This window comes from Oncorhynchus clarkii, chromosome 29 (genome assembly GCF_045791955.1).
Source record: "Oncorhynchus clarkii lewisi isolate Uvic-CL-2024 chromosome 29, UVic_Ocla_1.0, whole genome shotgun sequence".
In the NCBI taxonomy this organism is placed as follows: Eukaryota; Metazoa; Chordata; class Actinopteri; order Salmoniformes; family Salmonidae; genus Oncorhynchus; species Oncorhynchus clarkii.
Window position 1 is genome coordinate 42,894,464 of NC_092175.1, and position 22,326 is coordinate 42,916,789.

The 22,326-nt window shown below is 42.9% G+C and overlaps 1 protein-coding gene across 1 annotated transcript in view; it reads left to right on the forward strand.

The window, feature by feature from the left end:
* The first annotated feature begins 981 nt into the window (after nt 1-981).
* Nucleotides 982-22,326, forward strand: part of LOC139388768 (SR-related CTD-associated factor 4a) — a 51,991-nt gene continuing 30,646 nt past the window's right edge. Inside the window, exons 1-2 of the mRNA XM_071135679.1 lie at nt 982-1,106; nt 10,054-10,137. Coding sequence (XP_070991780.1) covers nt 1,077-1,106; nt 10,054-10,137 — 114 coding nt within the window. The 5' untranslated portion in view covers nt 982-1,076. The remainder of the gene's footprint in view (nt 1,107-10,053; nt 10,138-22,326) is intronic.

Here is a 22,326-nt window from a genome sequence, read left to right on the forward strand (position 1 = left end):
TCACAACCAGCAGGTAAACTCCCTCTGTAGTCTGGTCCCCTTCACCACCAGAAGGTAAACTCCCTCTTTACCTCTGTAGTCTGGTCTCCTTCACCACCAGCAGGTAAACTCCCTCTGTAGTCTGGTCTCCTTCACCACCAGCAGGTAAACTCCCTCTTTACCTCTGTAGTCTGGTCTCCTTCACCACCAGCAGGTAAACTCCCTCTGTAGTCTGGTCTCCTTCACCACCAGTAGGTAAACTCCCTCTTTACCTCTGTAGTCTGGTCTCCTTCACCACCAGCAGGTAAACTCCCTCTGCAGTCTGGTCTCCTTCACCACCAGCAGGTAAACTCCCTCTGTAGTCTGGTCTCCTTCACCACCAGCAGGTAAACTCCCTCTGTAGTCTGGTCTCCTTCACCACCAGTAGGTTAACTCCCTCTTTACCTCTGTAGTCTGGTCTCCTTCACAACCAGCAGGTAAACTCCCTCTGTAGTCTGGTCCCCTTCACTACCAGCAGGTAAACTCCCTCTTTACCTCTGTAGTCTGGTCTCCTTCACCACCAGCAGGTAAACTCCCTCTGTAGTCTGGTCTCCTTCACAACCAGCAGGTAAACTCCCTCTGTAGTCTGGTCCCCTTCACCACCAGCAGGTAAACTCCCTCTTTACCTCTGTAGTCTGGTCTCCTTCACCACCAGCAGGTAAACTATATATATATATATATATCTTCAAAACATTTCCAAAACATACATTTGACACAATTCAGATGAAATGAACACATTGTAATGCCTAGAAAATAAGGTACATTGTATTCATTCAAAAATTCAAATGAGGCATTGGTTAAATCCATATACAATACCGCCACCGTGTGGCCAAATACAATAACTACCCCCCAAAATCCCGTCTGTGGGCCACATATAAATGAATATACAATACCGCCACCGTGTGGCCAAATGTTACAACTACAACTACCCCTCAAATCCCGTTCTGCTTTCGCTCCATACCCTTCTGCAAACTAGAGAGCGGACATGTTAGCCCTGTCATAACGGGGATACACGGGTAGTTGGACTCTTAGTGCAGGGATTTTCTGCTAGGGAAATCATGGACGCCGTAAACGCTTTTAACCATGAGGTGAGTTGTCCCGTAGACCGTCGTGAGAGAGTGTGTTTAGTCCCGTTAAAAATAGGGGACCCGTCGTGTGTCTCGCTGTTATGGAGAAGAGGCCTGTTATGGAGGCCTTGCCTTAACCAACTACCTATCTGTGTATCTTACTAACAGCTCTAATCCAGGATTATTATTATTTAAATACTTTATCGTTAAAAGATGATCTTCCTTGATTTATAACTTGATAGGTTTTGATTAATTTACTGTAGTTTATCACGCAGTATTGAACACGGCTCGGTTGACCAGGTAAGCTAAACGTTAGCTTGTTACAACGAGCTATCGACATCAACACGATAGTTAATTATTCAACAAAAAAGCAAGCATGTTAACTTGAGCAAATAACAAGATTTCTGTTCAGTTTGAACAAAAATAACAGCTACTGTCAAAAAAAGGTTTGTGTTAAAACCATAAAAAAAAAACATAACTAAGCGAGTTAATAGCTAAAAACGTTACGACGGGAAGATAAGTTCCCCCCCCCCCCCCCCCCCCCCCCCCCCCCCCCCCCCCCCCCCCCCCCCCCCGTTGTAGGTTAGCATCATTAAGGTGTTCAGGTTAGGATACTTTTTTAAATGTTAAAATTAGGGGTTAAAAGGGTTAAGGTGACTAGTTAAAATATGTCCTAACATGTTATAAATAATTTTTTTTTTAAAGAATGCACTTCCAATCGTAACTGCACTCCTAGTTTACCAACAAAAACCATTGATTTGGTTATTAAGCTAAGTGAGCCAAATTGGTTAACACAGGAAACACTGAAGAGCGGTTAGCTAGTTGTACTAACGCATCTAATAAGAGATCCTAACGTTACTTCCAATGATATATTTCATGAATAATACCCGACGCGGGTGTGGTATTATGGCCTATATACCACAGGCTGTTTCTGATCAACAACGCGGAGTGCTTTGGATACAGAGTCCTTAACCTGTGAAATATATTGGTCATATAATTTACACCATAAACCCACTGCTGTGCCTTATATTGCTCTGGTGAACTGGTTACTAACGTAATAAAGAGTTTAAAAAAAAAACTACATGTTTTTTTTTTGGTCATACCACTGGTGTATGGTCTGATATGCCGCGTCTTTCAGCCAATCAGCATGCAGGACTCTTACCACCCAGTTTATAAAGCTACAGTATGTGTTCCCATAGATGACTAACAGGGGGCGCTGTTGTGAAGGCACCGTCCACCATTAGGATAGTCAAAAGGTACAGCCTCCGTAGGAATGAATTGGGAATCGTGGGGACTGCAATATAAGAACTCTATAAAATAAATACATGTTTATTGAGAAATGATTGACTTCTATTCAAGTTCAAACAATACTATATGTTGTTTAAAAAAAAAATAATGTATGTATTAGTGTCTGTACTGAAGAAGAACAAAACATGTATCTTCCAAATCCTGTAGCAGTTGAAATGCATCACAATATTGATTCTTTTTAATTAACTAGGCAAGTCAGTTAAGAATAAATTACTATTTACAATGACAGCCTACTCCGGCCAAACCCGGACGACGCTGGACCAATTGTGCTCCGTCCTATGGGACTCCCAATCACGGCCGGATGTGATACAGCCTGGATTACTAGAATGTAAAGCTGGACAAGTTCATGCATCATCCCATAATATTGTTTTCAATATTGGCAATCAATTTAAGATCAATTTTATGGAAAAGTTATTTCCCAATGAAGTCAGTAAAAATAAATGGCAATGTCATGGTGATCTAATGCTGAAAGCCCCGTATCATACTAAATATACAAGTACATTTACCAAATTTACACAGAGAAAAGCCCCAAAACAAATAGCCTCTGTATCACGCTGAACCTGTATTATTTGACAGGTAGCGGGCAAGACTGCGCAATCTTCCCTGGAGAAACCAAATCTAACACGTTCTCAAACAGGCACATATAAGCGCAGGTACATAATTGTCTCGTATTCATCATACTGACTCCACAAAGTTTGGTGCACAAGCCACATAGCTTACTTCTATGGGTACTGATACGCGCACACTCCTATTACGTACAACCAGAATGACAGAGACACAGAACTCTAACATAACTTGGGAAATATGAACAAAGGAAACGAATACCCTATGTTAGTAATCGTTGCTTGTCGCCCAGAGCTTGCAAAATAAACAGTTTATATTCTTGATCACCCCAAAAAATTGGGGGGCTGCATATTTATTATGACTATCCTCTCTTCAATTTGACCTCTGTGCTTGACCCGACCCTATAGCTGTACAGAAAATCCGTCAGCAGTCAGTTCACTAGCTCCCCCGACCTCTGTTGATTGAAAGTTTGCTAGTCCAATCAGAGGGGTGAGGTTGCGTTTCACTAGCCAATCTGTTGTGTGTATTTGTGTGTGTACAGGAGGAGTATGATAATGTTTATATACATCATTGGTTACTCCTTCTAGTCCAAGGACCTTGAACATGTTCTGTTTTTAAAGGTGAATTGGCTCTAGAAGCCAAAACATCCTAAACGTCAATTTGTCAATTGTGGTACGGTTCTAGAAACAATAAATCACTCAACTTTCATATCACATTAAAATAATTTCACAAATGCAAATTACACACTTATGTGCAGTGTTTTAACAGGTTAACACAGTACTTTTCAGTAAAAACATGTTTACTGCGTCTGTCTTCCGTTTATAGACAGACTCCGATAGCTAATTAGCACAGATTGTCCACTCTGTCTTCCGTTTATAGACAGACTCCGATAGCTAATTAGCACAGATTGTCCACTCTGTCTTCCGTTTATAGACAGACTCAGATAGCTAATTAGCACAGATTGTCCACTCTGTCTTCCGTTTATAGACAGACTCCGATATCTAATTAGCACAGATTGTCCACTCTGTCTTCCGTTTATAGACAGACTCCGATATCTAATTAGCACAGATTGTCCACTCTGTCTTCCGTTTATAGACAGACTCCGATAGCTAATTAGCACAGATTGTCCACTCTGTCTTCTGTTTATAGACAGACTCAGATAGCTAATTAGTCCACTCTATAAAAGGTGTGTAGTAATTTCACCTTTTTGTTTAAAAAAAATAATTTCTCGCTGACTTTAAAGATGCATTCCTTATATTTCCAAAACTTCCTCAAGCGATGCGTGTTAAAAGCCAAATGCAGTCAAAAAATGTTTTTTTTCCCCCTCCTGTGTTTTTATAAAGATTTCCACACCGTGAGTTTGAAATAATACTGTGAAACTGTGAAAATGATAATAATGCCCTTTAAGTTTAAGAGCTGTTTTGAAAAGACTTCCTGACATTTCAGCCTGTTTTGTTGGGATGGAGTTTTGGCCCGCCATTGTGACATCATTAGGCTGTTAATTGGTAAATAGACGAATAGAGTTCCAAACCATTTCTACCAATAGCGTCTGGTTTTCTTACTTGAGAAATTGCTTTTTGCAAAGAAGCAATAATGCATTCAGAAAGTATTTAGACCCCTTCACTATTTCCACATTGTTAAAATACAGCCTTATTCTAAAATGTATTAAATATTGTTTTCTCCTCAATCTAGACACAATACCCCATAATGATGAAAAAACATTTTTGCAAATGTATTAAAAAAACAAACAAACCTTAACCTTACCTTATGTAAATAAGTATTCAGACCCTTTGCTATGAGACTCTAAATTGAGCTCAGGTGCATCCTGTTTCCATTGATCATCTTTGAGATGTTTCTACATCTTGATTGGAGTCCTCCTGTGGTAAATTCAATTGATTGGACATGATTTGGAAAGGCACACACCTGTCTATATAAGGTCCCACAGTTGACAGTGCATGTCAGAGGAAAAACCAAGCCACGAGGTTGAAGGAATTGTCCGTACAGCCACGGGACAGGATTGTGTCGAGGCACAGATCTGGGGAAGAGTACCAACACATTTCTGCAGCATTGAAGGTTCCCAAGGACACAGTGACTTCCATCATTCTTAAATGGAAGATTTTTGGAACCACCAAGACTCTTCCTAGACCTGGCCGCCTGGTCAAACGTAGCAATCAGGGGAGAGGGGCCTTGGTCACGGTGGTGACCAAGAACTCAATGGTCATTCTGACAGAGCTCCAGAGTTCCTCTGTGGAAATGGGAGAACCTTTCAGAAGGACAACCATCTCTGCAGCACTCCACCAATCAGGCCTTTATGGTAGGGTGGCCAGACAGAAGCCACTCCTCAGCCCACTTGGGCTAAAGGGTGAAACAAGATTCTCTGGCCTGAATTTCAAGAGTCAAGTCTGGAGGAAACCAGGCACCGCTCATCACCTGGCCAATACCATTCCCATGGTGAAGCATGGTGGTGGCAGCATCATGCTGTGGAGATGTTTTTCAGCGGCAGGGACTGGGAGACTAGGCAGGATCGAGGGAAAGATGAACGGAGCAAAGTACAGAGAGATCCTTGGGGAAAACCTGCTCCAGAGCGCTCAGGACCTCAGACTGGGGCGAAGGTTCACCTTCCAACAGGACAATGATCCTAAGCACACAGCCAAGACAACGAAGGAGTGGCTTTGGGACAAGTCTCTGACTGTCCTTGAGTAGCCCAGCCAGAGCCCAGACTTGAACCCGATTTAACATCTCTGGAGAGACCTGAAAATATCTGTGCAGCGATGCTCCCCATCCAACCTGACAGAGCTTGAGAGGATCTGCAGAGAAGAATGGGAGAAACTCCCCAAATACAGGTGTGCCAAGCTTGTAGCGTCATACCCAAGAAGACTCGAGGCTGTAATCGCTGCCAAAGGTGCTTCAACAAAGTACTGAGTAAAGGGTCTGAATACTTATGTAAATGTGATATATATTATATTATATACATATTTTTTTTATTTAATACATTTGCAACCATTTCTAAAAAAAAAACAGTTTTTGCTTTGTCATTATGGGATATTGTGTGTAGATTGATGAGGGGAAAACATATTTTTGAATAAGGCTGTAACGTAACAAAATGTAGGAAAAGTCCAATGAGTCTGAATACTTTCCACTTTGTTTATTTTAGAAAATATATTTCACAGCAACCTTAGATAATTACAATGATTAACGACACTACTATTCAGTGCTTGTTTTCTCACTAACTGAAATTGAGCAAACAGCAACCAGAAAATGACAGTGATTTCCACTCGAAAACACGGTCAAAAAAGTCACAACAGCTTTCCCATTTAGACAGAAGTCGCACCAGCAGGAGAAATCAATAAACTAATAATCAATAATCAATCACAACACTGGCAGTGAGTAATAATGTGAAACACTACAATTCCACTATTATGGACATTTTCTGACATTACAACGCAAATGCTATTTTTAAAATGTGTATTATTGTTTGCGTAGCACCGTTTTAATTATTACCCAGAAATTATTTGCTATTGAGATTTAAAAAAAAAATATGGCTACATTAGACCTTTTAATGTTTAGAGAAAGCACCAGGGCTCTTAACAAAACTCCCCCAGTCAGAAGAGAGTCTTGTCAATAGAAGAGAGTCTTGTCAATAGAAGAGAGTCTTGTCAATAGAAGAGAGTCTTGTCAATAGAAGAGAGTCTTGTCAATAGAAGAGAGTCTTGTCAATAGAAGAGAGTCTTGTCAACAGAAAGAGAGTCTTGTCAATAGGTGCTAAAGCAGTTAGCGTCTATGAATGGGGTAAGCTAGCTGTAGCTTGCAATCTACCGTCACAGATGGAACAATGAACCAGATATTTCACTGGATGTATAAATGTGAAGCATCCGGTTGGTGTTTCCAGTCACTACCAAATATGGTAGTGAGAGGAAGCCCAGTGGCGGGCAGTGAGAGAAGATGGAAGGAGATGGATTTTGGCTAACGTTCTGCACATTTTTTCATCGATGAACTACTTGATCTGAGTACAGTGCACTGTTTTGTAGAATTTATCCTTTGCAAACGTTATTTTTTTTTTTTAAACGCGCTGTTTAGGAGTGCAAAGGCTTCAGAGTAGGCGTTCCCTAACGCAAATATTCAGATGCATACTAGAACGCTCCAATAGGATATCGCTAGCGCGTGCTTGGCTTTCCCCATCTCCTTGCTTGTTCTGCCCACTATGACTAATGTGATCCCATTGGAAACGACAAGCTGTGGTGTATCTTGGTTTAGTTGTAAAAAAAAATCTTTGATAGCATGGACAGACTGTTGTAGACTGTTTTGAGAGAAATCATGGCTGTTTAGCTAATTTGTGCATCCTGGTATTTCTTATTCTTAATTTCTTTCTTTTTACTTTTTGGATTTGTGTTTATCATTAGATATTACTGTACTGTTGGAGCTAGAAACACAAGCATTTATCTAGATATTACTGTACTGTTGGAGCTAGAAACACAAGCATTTATCTAGATATTACTGTACTGTTGGAGCTAGAAACACAAGCATTTATCTAGATATTACTGTACTGTTGGAGCTAGAAACACAAGCATTTATCTAGGTATTACTGCACTGTTGGAGCTAGAAACACAAGCATTTATCTAGGTATTACTGCACTGTTGGAGCTAGAAACACAAGCATTTATCTAGGTATTACTGCACTGTTGGAGCTAGAAACACAAGCATTTATCTAGATATTACTGTACTGTTGGAGCTAGAAACACAAGCATTAGATATTACTGTACTGTTGGAGCTAGAAACACAAGCATTAGGTATTACTGCACTGTTGGAGCTAGAAACACAAGCATTAGGTATTACTGTACTGTTGGAGCTAGAAACACAAGCATTTATCTAGGTATTACTGCACTGTTGGAGCTAGAAACACAAGCATTTATCTAGGTATTACTGCACTGTTGGAGCTAGAAACACAAGCATTTATCTAGATATTACTGTACTGTTGGAGCTAGAAACACAAGCATTTATCTAGATATTACTGCACTGTTGGAGCTAGAAACACAAGCATTTATCTAGATATTACTGTACTGTTGGAGCTAGAAACACAAGCCTTTATCTAGATATTACTGTACTGTTGGAGCTAGAAACACAAGCATTTATCTAGATATTACTGCACTGTTGGAGCTAGAAACACAAGCATTAGATATTACTGTACTGTTGGAGCTAGAAACACAAGCATTAGATATTACTGTACTGTTGGAGCTAGAAACACAAGCATTAGGTATTACTGCACTGTTGGAGCTAGAAACACAAGCATTAGGTATTACTGTACTGTTGGAGCTAGAAACACAAGCATTAGGTATTACTGTACTGTTGGAGCTAGAAACACAAGCATTAGATATTACTGCACTGTTGGAGCTAGAAACACAAGCATTAGGTATTACTGTACTGTTGGAGCTAGAAACACAAGCATTAGGTATTACTGTACTGTTGGAGCTAGAAACACAAGCATTAGATATTACTGTACTGTTGGAGCTAGAAACACAAGCATTAGATATTACTGTACTGTTGGAGCTAGAAACACAAGCATTAGATATTACTGTACTGTTGGAGCTAGAAACACAAGCATTAGATATTACTGTACTGTTGGAGCTAGAAACACAAGCATTTATCTAGGTATTACTGCACTGTTGGAGCTAGAAACACAAGCCTTTATCTAGATATTACTGCACTGTTGGAGCTAGAAACACAAGCATTAGATATTACTGTACTGTTGGAGCTAGAAACACAAGCATTAGATATTACTGTACTGTTGGAGCTAGAAACACAAGCATTTATCTAGGTATTACTGCACTGTTGGAGCTAGAAACACAAGCATTTATCTAGATATTACTGCACTGTTGGAGCTAGAAACACAAGCATTTATCTAGATATTACTGCACTGTTGGAGCTAGAAACACAAGCATTTATCTAGATATTACTGCACTGTTGGAGCTAGAAACACAAGCATTAGGTATTACTGTACTGTTGGAGCTAGAAACACAAGCATTTATCTAGGTATTACTGCACTGTTGGAGCTAGAAACACAAGCATTTATCTAGATATTACTGTACTGTTGGAGCTAGAAACACAAGCATTAGGTATTACTGCACTGTTGGAGCTAGAAACACAAGCATTAGATATTACTGCACTGTTGGAGCTAGAAACACAAGCATTAGATATTACTGTACTGTTGGAGCTAGAAACACAAGCATTAGATATTACTGTACTGTTGGAGCTAGAAACACAAGCATTTATCTAGGTATTACTGCACTGTTGGAGCTAGAAACACAAGCCTTTATCTAGATATTACTGCACTGTTGGAGCTAGAAACACAAGCATTAGATATTACTGTACTGTTGGAGCTAGAAACACAAGCATTAGATATTACTGTACTGTTGGAGCTAGAAACACAAGCATTTATCTAGGTATTACTGCACTGTTGGAGCTAGAAACACAAGCATTTATCTAGATATTACTGCACAGTTGGAGCTAGAAACACAAGCATTTATCTAGATATTACTGCACAGTTGGAGCTAGAAACACAAGCATTTATCTAGATATTACTGCACTGTTGGAGCTAGAAACACAAGCATTAGGTATTACTGTACTGTTGGAGCTAGAAACACAAGCATTTATCTAGATATTACTGCACTGTTGGAGCTAGAAACACAAGCATTAGATATTACTGTACTGTTGGAGCTAGAAACACAAGCATTAGGTATTACTGCACTGTTGGAGCTAGAAACACAAGCATTAGGTATTACTGTACTGTTGGAGCTAGAAACACAAGCATTAGGTATTACTGTACTGTTGGAGCTAGAAACACAAGCATTAGATATTACTGCACATTTGGAGCTAGAAACACAATCATTTCGCTTCCCCTGCGATAACCTCTGCCAAATATGTGTACGTGACTAATGAGATTAGTTTTTTATTTGAGGAGTACCTACCATAGGAGTCACCTCGAAGCGTACCGTTGACTATGTACAGACCTACTGTGCTGCAGGAGTTGTGACCTGTTGATGTTGTTGGTCATCTCTCCCTCTTTCGTCTCTCCTCTTTCTCACTCTTTCTCTCTCCCCCAGCTGTTCTCCTTGATGGACATGAAGCCCCCAATATCTCGAGCCAAGATGATATCCATCACTAAGTCAGCCATCAAAGCTATGAAGGTAAGTTGTGTGTGGAATGAGAGTATAAATCGATGCTTTGCGGAGGGAGAGAAGTCGTGCTCTCGACAGGGACAGCTGGTTGTGTGTGTGTGTGTGTGTGTGTGTGTGTGTGTGTGTGTGTGTGTGTGTGTGTGTGTGTGTGTGTGTGTGTGTGTGTGTGTGTGTGTGTGTGTGTGTGTGTGTGTGTGTGTGTGTGTGTGTGTGTGTGTGTGTGTGAGAGAGAAAACCACTGAACCAGCTCCGTCTGCTATGTTCAGTGTCGGACCGTAAGTCTAAGACAACACCATGTGTCTGTTTACAAGTCCTAAGAGTCAGACTCAGATTAAATGGTTACTGTTGAGATTCGGACAACTAAACCATTTCCCCCCCGATACAATTCTAACTGGCGTTAATTAAGGTAAATCCATTTTGTTTTAAACAAAACATTCCATACCTGCTTTCCCACGGAAGAAGTGGTCAGAAAGTGATGTTTTCGGACCTGAAGGCCAAAACATTCAGGAGATAAAAGGTGCTCAAAGTTGACCCGTTTTTACAAAACATGAGACAGTCATGTTTACACTGGAATATATAAAGGGCTGAGTTTGATATCACTTAAAAAAAGTACAAACAGCGTTGTCAAATTATTTCATATTATTATTATTATAATTAAAATCTTTTTAATAACAATTACAGTTTACCGCAGTTCCCTAGAACAGTTGAGCCTGTCACGTGTTTGTTTTGTAAATTACACAGCAGGAGAAAGAGAGGGAACCGATGAGGCCAGCTGTGTATTGGGTTTAACTTGCTAGTTATCTCAGTTAGTGTCTGAATTAATAAGGAGACAGGCATCGTATAGTGTTAGCTTTCTGCTGTGCTAGTTATCTCAGTGTCTGAATTAATATGGAGACAGGCATCGTATAGTGTTAGCTTTCTGCTGTGCTAGTTATCTCAGTGTCTGAATTAATAAGGAGACAGGCATCGTATAGTGTTAGCTTTCTGCTGTGCTAGTAATCTCAGTGTCTGAATTAATAAGGAGACAGGCATCGTATAGTGTTAGCTTTCTGCTGTGCTAGTTATCTCAGTTAGTGTCTGAATTAATAAGGAGACAGGCATCGTATAGTGTTAGCTTTCTGCTGTGCTAGTTATCTCAGTTAGTGTCTGAATTAATAAGGAGACAGGCATCGTATAGTGTTAGCTTTCTGCTGTGCTAGTTATCTCAGTGTCTGAATTAATATGGAGACAGGCATCGTATAGTGTTAGCTTTCTGCTGTGCTAGTTATCTCAGTGTCTGAATTAATAAGGAGACAGGCATCTTATAATGTTAGCTTTCTGCTGTGCTAGTTATCTCAGTGTCTGAATTAATAAGGAGACAGGCATCGTATAGTGTTAGCTTTCTGCTGTGCTAGTTATCTCAGTGTCTGAATTAATAAGGAGACAGGCATCTTATAATGTTAGCTTTCTGCTGTGCTAGTTATCTCAGTTAGTGTCTGAATTAATAAGGAGACAGGCATCGTATAGTGTTAGCTTTCTGCTGTGCTAGTTATCTCAGTGTCTGAATTAATATGGAGACAGGCATCGTATAGTGTTAGCTTTCTGCTGTGCTAGTTATCTCAGTGTCTGAATTAATAAGGAGACAGGCATCGTATAGTGTTAGCTTTCTGCTGTGCTAGTTATCTCAGTGTCTGAATTAATAAGGAGACAGGCATTGTATAGTGTTAGCTTTCTGCTGTGCTAGTTATCTCAGTGTCTGAATTAATAAGGAGACAGGCATCGTATAGTGTTAGCTTTCTGCTGTGCTAGTTATCTCAGTGTCTGAATTAATAAGGAGACAGGCATTGTATAGTGTTAGCTTTCTGCTGTGCTAGTTATCTCAGTTAGTGTCTGAATTAATAAGGAGACAGGCATCGTATAGTGTTAGCTTTCTGCTGTGCTAGTTATCTCAGTTAGTGTCTGAATTAATAAGGAGACAGGCATCGTATAGTGTTAGCTTTCTGCTGTGCTAGTTATCTCAGTTAGTGTCTGAATTAACATGGAGACAGGCATCGTATAGTGTTAGCTTTCTGCTGTGCTAGTTATCTCAGTTAGTGTCTGAATTAATAAGGAGACAGGCATCGTATAGTGTTAGCTTTCTGCTGTGCTAGTTATCTCAGTGTCTGAATTAATAAGGAGACAGGCATCGTATAGTGTTAGCTTTCTGCTGTGCTAGTTATCTCAGTTAGTGTCTGAATTAATAAGGAGACAGGCATCTTATAATGTTAGCTTTCTGCTGTGCTAGTTATCTCAGTTAGTGTCTGAATTAATAAGGAGACAGGCATTGTATAGTGTTAGCTTTCTGCTGTGCTAGTTATCTCAGTGTCTGAATTAATAAGGAGACAGGCATCGTATAGTGTTAGCTTTCTGCTGTGCTAGTTATCTCAGTGTCTGAATTAATAAGGAGACAGGCATCTTATAATGTTAGCTTTCTGCTGTGCTAGTTATCTCAGTGTCTGAATTAATAAGGAGACAGGCATCGTATAGTGTTAGCTTTCTGCTGTGCTAGTTATCTCAGTTAGTGTCTGAATTAACATGGAGACAGGCATCGTATAGTGTTAGCTTTCTGCTGTGCTAGTTATCTCAGTGTCTGAATTAATAAGGAGACAGGCATCGTATAGTGTTAGCTTTCTGCTGTGCTAGTTATCTCAGTGTCTGAATTAATAAGGAGACAGGCATCTTATAATGTTAGCTTTCTGCTGTGCTAGTTATCTCAGTGTCTGAATTAATAAGGAGACAGGCATCGTATAGTGTTAGCTTTCTGCTGTGCTAGTTATCTCAGTTAGTGTCTGAATTAATAAGGAGACAGGCATCGTATAGTGTTAGCTTTCTGCTGTGCTAGTTATCTCAGTGTCTGAATTAATAAGGAGACAGGCATCGTATAGTGTTAGCTTTCTGCTGTGCTAGTTATCTCAGTTAGTGTCTGAATTAACATGGAGACAGGCATCGTATAGTGTTAGCTTTCTGCTGTGCTAGTTATCTTAGTTAGTGTCTGAATTAACATGGAGACAGGCATCGTATAGTGTTAGCTTTCTGCTGTGCTAGTTATCTCAGTTAGTGTCTGAATTAACATGGAGACAGGCATCGTATAGTGTTAGCTTTCTGCTGTGTTTGAGAAGTCAAAGCGCTTTGGATAAGTTCTTGATTTCCTTGCGTTTTTATTCTCCTCTGCTCCTCTTCCCTCTTCTCCGAGCAGAGCAGGCAGGCCCGTTGCCCTAGCAACTCCACACAGACACAGTGTGTAACATGGTACCATGTCAGAGTGGTCATACCTTCCTGTCTGGTAGTAATGTGGTTACCATGGTAACATGTCAGAGTGGTCATACCTTCTTGTCTGGTAGTAATGGGGCTACCATGGTAACATGTCCGAGTGGTCATACCTTCTTGCCTGGTGGTAATGAGGTTACCATGGTAACATGTCTGTGTTCATACCTTTCTGTCTGGAAGTAATGGGGCTACCATGGTAACATGTCAGAGTGTTTATACCTTCCTGTCTGGAAGTAATGGGGCTACCATGGTAACATGTCAGAGTGTTTATACCTTCCTGTCTGGAAGTAATGGGGCTACCATGGTAACATATCAGAGTGTTTATATCTTCCTGTCTGAAAGTAATGGGGCTACCATGGTAACAAGTCAGTCATCCTGTCTGGTGTCCCGTATACAGTATTAGTTCCTTGATCCTGGTTCAGAATACCCAGGGTTTCTCCCTCCCCATATTGACTGATCCTGGTCCAGAATACCCAGGGTTTCTCCCTCCCCATATTGACTGATACCTGATCCTGGTTCAGAATACACAGGGTTTCTCCCTCCCCATATTGACTGATACCTGATCCTGGTTCAGAATACACAGGGTTTCTCCCTCCTCATATTGACTGATCCTGGTCCAGAATACCCAGGGTTTCTCCCTCCCCATATTGACTGATACCTGATCCTGGTCCAGAATACCCAGGGTTTCTCCCTCCCCATATTGACTGATACCTGATCCTGGTCCAGAATACCCAGGGTTTCTCTCTCCTCATATTGACTGATACCTGATCCTGGTCCAGAATACCCAGGGTTTCTCCCTCCCCATATTGACTGATACCTGATCCTGGTCCAGAATACCCAGGGTTTCTCCCTCCCCATATTGACTGATACCTGATCCTGGTTCAGAATACCCAGGGTTTCTCCCTCCTCATATTGACTGATACCTGATCCTGGTCCAGAATACCCAGGGTTTCTCTCTCCTCATATTGACTGATACCTGATCCTGGTCCAGAATACCCAGGGTTTCTCCCTCCCCATATTGACTGATACCTGATCCTGGTTCAGAATACACAGGGTTTCTCCCTCCCCATATTGACTGATACCTGATCCTGGTCCAGAATACCCAGGGTTTCTCTCTCCTCATATTGACTGATCCTGGTTCAGAATACCCAGGGTTTCTCCCTCCCCATATTGACTGATCCTGGTTCAGAATACCCAGGGTTTCTCTCTCCCCATATTGACTGATCCTGGTCCAGAATACCCAGGGTTTCTCCTCATATTGACTGATACCTGATCCTGGTCCAGAATACACAGGGTTTCTCCCTCCTCATATTGACTGATCCTGGTCCAGAATACCCAGGGTTTCTCCTCATATTGACTGATACCTGATCCTGGTCCAGAATACACAGGGTTTCTCCCTCCCCATACAAGTAAAATGTATGTAGTTAAATGTTAATGCTGCTTCACCAGGTCTCTGTCCATTCAGAGACATCAGTATCTGTCTGTCAGAGTGCCAGGTCTCTGTCCATTCAGAGACATCAGTATCTGTCTGTCAGAGTGCCAGGTCTCTGTCCATTCAGAGACATCAGTATCTGTCTGTCAGAGTGCCAGGTCTCTGTCCATTCAGAGACATCAGTATCTGTCTGTCAGAGTGCCAGGTCTCTGTCCATTCAGAGACATCAGTATCAAGCCTGTCTGTCAGAGTGCCAGGTCTCTGTCCATTCAGAGACATCAGTATCAAGCCTGTCTGTCAGAGTGCCAGGTCTCTGTCCATTCAGAGACATCAGTATCAAGCCTGTCTGTCAGAGTGCCAGGTCTCTGTCCATTCAGAGACATCAGTATCTGTCTGTCAGAGTGCCAGGTCTCTGTCCATTCAGAGACATCAGTATCTGTCTGTCAGAGTGCCAGGTCTCTCTCCATTCAGAGACATCAGTATCAAGCCTGTCTGTCTGGCTGGACAGAGTCTCTATGTGATGGTTCCATACATGTTTCTCGTAACACACACAGGTCACTGTTCTATTACCAATGGCAGTTAGGATGGGTCATATTTGACTCACAAACAAGTACTATGTTGAAGTTTGAACAGGTCAGACTAAAACCTACCTAATTCTGTTCTTCTCATCGATGACTGTTGGTGAGCAGGTAAGTGGTCAGGCTGGAGGTGAGGTCTTTGCCAGAGCCTCATTGATGGACATAGCAGCATAGCTCAGTTCCTGGCCCCTCATCAAAGATACTGGTCGATCACACACACACACACACACACACACACGCACACACACACAGATTCCATTACCAATGGTGGTTATGATTATCTTGGTGGAACCAAGCTGATGGATGTGTTCAGCTTTCTATTTCACTTCAGATATCATCAAATTAAATAGAATGATAAACACAGATCAGGCTGGTTCCCATCAGGCTAGGTTATACCCTGGACATTATATAGTGATCAGGCTGGTTCCCATCAGGCTAGGTTATACCCTGGACATTATATGGTGATCAGGCTGGTTCCCATCAGGCTAGGTTATACCCTGGACATTATATGGTGATCAGGCTGGTTCCCATCAGGCTAGGTTATACCCTGGTCATTATATAGTGATCAGGCTGGCTCCATCAGGCTAGGTTATACCCTGGTCATTATATGGTGATCAGGCTGGTTCCATCAGGCTAGGTTATACCCTGGACATTATATGGTGATCAGGCTGGTTCCATGAGGCTAGGTTATACCCTGGTCATTATATGGTGATCAGGCTGGTTCAACCAGGCTAGGTTATACCCTGTTCATTATATGGTGATCAGGCTGGTTCCATGAGGCTAGGTTATACCCTGTTCATTATATGGTGATCAGGCTGGTTCCATGAGGCTAGGTTATACCCTGGACATTATATAGTGATCAGGCTGGCTCCATCAGGCTAGGTTATACCCTGGACATTATATGGTGAACACAGTGATCAGGCTGGTTCACACCAGGCTAGGTTATACCCTGTTCATTATATGGTGATCAGGCTGGTTCCATGAGGCTAGGTTATACCCTGGACATTATATAGTGATCAGGCTGGCTCCATCAGGCTAGGTTATACCCTGGACAAAGCTGTTGCAACTGAGAGGTGAAGATTGCTGGCTGGATACTTGCCAACATGTGTCTGACTGTTCCATTCATATGAATGTTCACAGTGAGATCATGTGGTTGACTGTTCCATTCATATGAATGTTCACAGTGAGATCATGTGGTTGACTGTTCCATTCATATGAATGTTCACAGTGAGGTCATGTCTGCCTGTTCCATTCATATGAATGTTCACAGTGAGGTCATGTGGTTGACTGTTCCATTCATAGGAATGTTCACAGTGAGGTCATGTCTGTCTGTTCCATTCATATGAATGCTCACAGTGAGGTCATGTCTGCCTGTTCCATTCATATGAATGTTCACAGTGAGGTCATGTGGTTGACTGTTCCATTCATAGGAATGTTCACAGTGAGGTCATGTCTGCCTGTTCCATTTATATGAATGCGCACAGTGAGGTCATGTCTGTCTGTTCCATTCATATGAATGCTCACAGTGAGGTCATGTCTGAATGACGTTGATGAGGGACCCCTTGCTGGTCATCTCGATACTGCGTGTTCAGCTGCAAACTGGACATCTCTAGAACTGCAGCAGGCACTCTTATGAGGTGGTGTTGACTGAGAGGGCCAGTGACGGGGAGATATAATAAACAGCCAAGTTGTAAATTGTATTTTGTTCTACAGAAAGGACAAAGATTGTTGCTAATGATTCTACTAGATGTATCTGCTAGTTTATCAAGCCGGTTATTTTTTTACCATTAAACTTTTCACATAACAGATTTCCTGTCGTTGTTGATGAAGCCGTTCGTGTCCTCAGGGCAGTAACTCAGGTCACTGTCAGAGGCCTCGTGATGGGGTGTCCTTGACATAGGATGTCGAGGGAGACTGGCAACCACGGAGGAGGTGTAACAGGGGGTACTTCTATCATAGGAGTCGAGGGAGACTGGTCACAACAGAGGAGGTGTAACAGGGGGTACTTCTATCATAGGAGTCGAGGGAGACTGGTCACAACAGAGGAGGTGTAACGGGGTACTTCTATCATAGGAGTCGAGGGAGACTGGTCACAACAGAGGAGGTGTAACAGGGGGTACTTCTATCATAGGAGTCGAGGGAGACTGGTCACAACAGAGGAGGTGTAACGGGGTACTTCTATCATAGGAGTCGAGGGAGACTGGTCACAACAGAGGAGGTGTAACAGGGGGTACTTCTATCATAGGAGTCGAGGGAGACTGGTCACAACAGAGGAGGTGTAACGGGGTACTTCTATCATAGGAGTCGAGGGAGACTGGTCACAACAGAGGAGGTGTAACAGGGGGTACTTCTATCATAGGAGTCGAGGGAGACTGGTCACAACAGAGGAGGTGTAACGGGGTACTTCTATCATAGGAGTCGAGGGAGACTGGCAACAACAGGGGGGGGTGTAATAGGGGTACATGTTATGGTACACGGTAGGGTACATGTTATGGTACATGCTATGGTACATGGTGTGGTAAATGTAATGGTACATGGTGTGTTAAATGGTATGGTACATGTTATGATACATGTTATGGTACATGCTATGGTAAATGTTATGGTACATTGTGTTGCAAATGGTATGGTACATGCTATGGTACATGTTATGGTACATGTTATGGTACATGTTATGGTGCATGGTATGGTACATGCCATGGTAAATGTTATGACGCATGTTATGGCACATGCTATGGTACATGTTATGGTACATGCTATGGTACATGGTATGGTACATGTTATGGTACAGGTTGTGGTACATGGTATGGTACATGGTGTTGTATATGGTGTGGTACATGGTGTGGTACATGTTGTGGTACATTGTATGGTACATGGTATGGCACATGTTATGGTACACTCCATTGCTGGACATGTTATGGTACATGGTGTGGTACATGGTATGGTACATGGTATGGTGCATGGTGGGGTACATGTTATGCTAAATGGTGTGGTACATGTTATGGTACATGGTATGGTACATGTTATGGTGCAGGTTGTGGTACATGGTATGGTACATGGTGTTGTACATGGTGTGGTTCATGGTATGGTACATGGTGGGGTACATGTTATGCTACATGGTGTGGTACATGTTATGGTACACTCCATTGCTCCTTCTGGTAGATTTCGGCGTCCGTTCAACTGTGCACTTTTTGCCTAACAGAAAAACAGGGTCGACGATTGTCATCATCCCTCAATTATAAACGTAGTTCGAGAAATAAGGTCATCTCGTTTGGAAGTTAATTCTATTCTTTATAGACTGACAAATTTTTTATTATTTTTTTTAAATCAAGAAATTTATGGAATAGAAACGCTGTTTGTAAGTTTTTAAAAAAAAAAAGGATATCAAACTGAGCCCTTCTCATGTTTTGTAAAAACGGATCAACTTTGAGCACCTTTTATCTCCTGAATGTTTTGGCCTTCAGGTCTGAAAACATCCCTTTCTGACCACTTCTTCCATGGGAAAGCAGGTATGGAATGTTTTGTTTAAAACAAAATGGATTTACCTTAATTAACGCCAGTTAGAATTGGATCGGGGGGGGGGAAATGGTTTAGTTGTCAGAATCTCAACAGTAACCCTTTAATCTGAGTCTGGCTCTTAGGACTTGTAAACAGACACACATGGTGTTGTCTTAGACTTATGGTCCGACACTGAACATAGCAGACGGAGCTGGTTCAGTGGTTTTATCACTCACACACACTCTCACACACACACACACACACACACACACTCAGGTATGATTTATTATTAGTGTTTTAAACAAAAGGATGCGAGAAAAAGGTGATTTTTAAACCCATTAGTGCAATGACTGAACGTCTCCATTAAATAAATAAAAATATATATTTTAACCTTTATTTAACTAGGAAAGTCGGTCAAGAACAAATTCGTATTTATAATGACAGGCTTCCCGGGGAACAGTGGGTTAAACTGCTTTGTTCAGGGGAACAGTGGGTTAACTGTCTTGTTCAGGGGAACAGTGGGTTAACTGCCTTGTTCAGGGGAACAGTGGGTTAACTGCCTCGTTCAGGGGAACAGTGGGTTAACTGCCTCGTTCAGGGGAACTGTGGGTTAAACTGTGGGAACAGTGGGTTAAACTGCTTTGTTCAGGGTAACAGTGGGTTAACTGCCTTGTTCAGGGGAACAGTGGGTTAACTGCCTTGTTCAGGGGAACAGTGGGTTAACTGCCTCGTTCAGGGGAACAGTGGGTTAACTGCCTTGTTCAGGGGAACAGTGGGTTAACTGCCTTGTTCAGGGGAACAGTGGGTTAAACTGCTTTGTTCAGGGGAACAGTGGGTTAACTGCTTTGTTCAGGGGAACAGTGGGTTAACTGCCTTGTTCAGGGGAACAGTGGGTTAACTGCCTTGTTCAGGGGAACAGTGGGTTAACTGCCTTGTTCAGGGGAACAGTGGGTTAACTGCCTTGTTCAGGGGAACAGTGGGTTAACTGCCTTGTTCAGGGGAACAGTGGGTTAAACTGCTTTGTTCAGGGGAACAGTGGGTTAACTGCCTTGTTCAGGGGAACAGTGGGTTAACTGCCTTGTTCAGGGGAACAGTGGGTTAAACTGCTTTGTTCAGGGGAACAGTGGGTTAAACTGCTTTGTTCAGGGGAACAGTGGGTTAACTGCCTTGTTCAGGGGAACAGTGGGTTAACTGCCTTGTTCAGGGGAACAGTGGGTTAACTGCCTTGTTCAGGGGAACAGTGGGTTAACTGCCTCGTTCAGGGGAACAGTGGGTTAACTGCCTCGTTCAGGGGAACAGTGGGTTAACTGCCTCGTTCAGGGGAACTGTGGGTTAAACTGTGGGAACAGTGGGTTAAACTGCCTTGTTCAGGGGAACAGTGGGTTAACTGCCTTGTTCAGGGGAGCAGTGGGGTTAACTGCCTTGTTCAGGGGAACAGTGGGGTTAACTGCCTTGTTCAGGGGAACAGTGGGGTTAACTGCCTTGTTCAGGGGAACAGTGGGGTTAACTGCCTTGTTCAGGGGAACAGTGGGGTTAACTGCCTTGTTCAGGGGAACAGTGGGGTTAACTGCCTTGTTCAGGGGAACAGGGGGTTAACTACCTTGTTCAGGAGAACAGTGGGTTAACTGCCTTGTTCAGGGGAGCAGTGGGGTTAACTGCCTTGTTCAGGGGAACAGTGGGGTTAACTGCCTTGTTCAGGGGAACTGTGGGAACAGTGGGTTAAACTGCTTTGTTCAGGGGAACAGTGGGTTAACTGCCTTGTTCAGGGGAACAGTGGGTTAACTGCCTTGTTCAGGGGAACAGTGGGTTAACTGCCTCGTTCAGGGGAACAGTGGGTTAACTGCCTTGTTCAGGGGAACAGTGGGTTAACTGCCTTGTTCAGGGGAACAGTGGGTTAAACTGCTTTGTTCAGGGGAACAGTGGATTAACTGCCTTGTTCAGGGGAACAGTGGGTTAACTGCCTTGTTCAGGGGAACAGTGGGTTAACTGCCTTGTTCAGGGGAACAGTGGGTTAAACTGCCTTGTTCAGGGGAACAGTGGGTTAACTGCCTTGTTCAGGGGAACAGTGGGTTAACTGCCTTGTTCAGGGGAACAGTGGGTTAACTGCCTTGTTCAGGGGAACAGTGGGTTAACTGCCTTGTTCAGGGGAACAGTGGGTTAAACTGCTTTGTTCAAGGGAACAGTGGGTTAACTGCCTTGTTCAGGGGAACAGTGGGTTAACTGCCTTGTTCAGGGGAACTGTGGGTTAAACTGTGGGAACAGTGGGTTAAACTGCCTTGTTCAGGGGAACAGTGGGTTAACTGCCTTGTTCAGGGGAGCAGTGGGGTTAACTGCCTTGTTCAGGGGAACAGTGGGGTTAACTGCCTTGTTCAGGGGAACAGTGGGGTTAACTGCCTTGTTCAGGGGAACAGTGGGGTTAACTGCCTTGTTCAGGGGAACAGTGGGGTTAACTGCCTTGTTCAGGGGAACAGGGGGTTAACTACCTTGTTCAGGAGAACAGTGGGTTAACTGCCTTGTTCAGGGGAACAGTGGGTTAACTGCCTCGTTCAGGGGAACAGTGGGGTTAACTGCCTTGTTCAGGGGAACTGTGGGGTTAACTGCCTTGTTCAGGGGAACAGTGGGGTTAACTGCCTTGTTCAGGGGAACAGTGGGGTTAACTGCCTTGTTCAGGGGAACAGGGGGTTAACTACCTTGTTCAGGAGAACAGTGGGTTAACTGCCTTGTTCAGGGGAGCAGTGGGGTTAACTGCCTTGTTCAGGGGAACAGTGGGGTTAACTGCCTTGTTCAGGGGAACTGTGGGTTAAACTGTGGGAACAGTGGGTTAAACTGCTTTGTTCAGGGGAACAGTGGGTTAACTGCCTTGTTCAGGGGAACAGTGGGTTAACTGCCTTGTTCAGGGGAACAGTGGGTTAACTGCCTCGTTCAGGGGAACAGTGGGTTAACTGCCTCGTTCAGGGGAACAGTGGGTTAACTGCCTTGTTCAGGGGAACAGTGGGTTAACTGCCTTGTTCAGGGGAACAGTGGGTTAACTGCCTTGTTCAGGGGAACAGTGGGTTAAACTGCTTTGTTCAGGGGAACAGTGGGTTAACTGCCTCGTTCAGGGGAACTGTGGGTTAAACTGTGGGAACAGTGGGTTAAACTGCCTTGTTCAGGGGAACAGTGGGTTAACTGCCTTGTTCAGGGGAACAGTGGGGTTAACTGCCTTGTTCAGGGGAACAATGGGGTTAACTGCCTTGTTCAGGGGAACAGTGGGGTTAACTGCCTTGTTCAGGGGAACAGTGGGGTTAACTACCTTGTTCAGGGGAACAGTGGGTTAACTGCCTCGTTCTGGGGAACAGTGGGTTAACTGCCTCGTTCAGGGGAACTGTGGGCTAAACTGTGGGAACAGTGGGTTAAACTGCCTTGTTC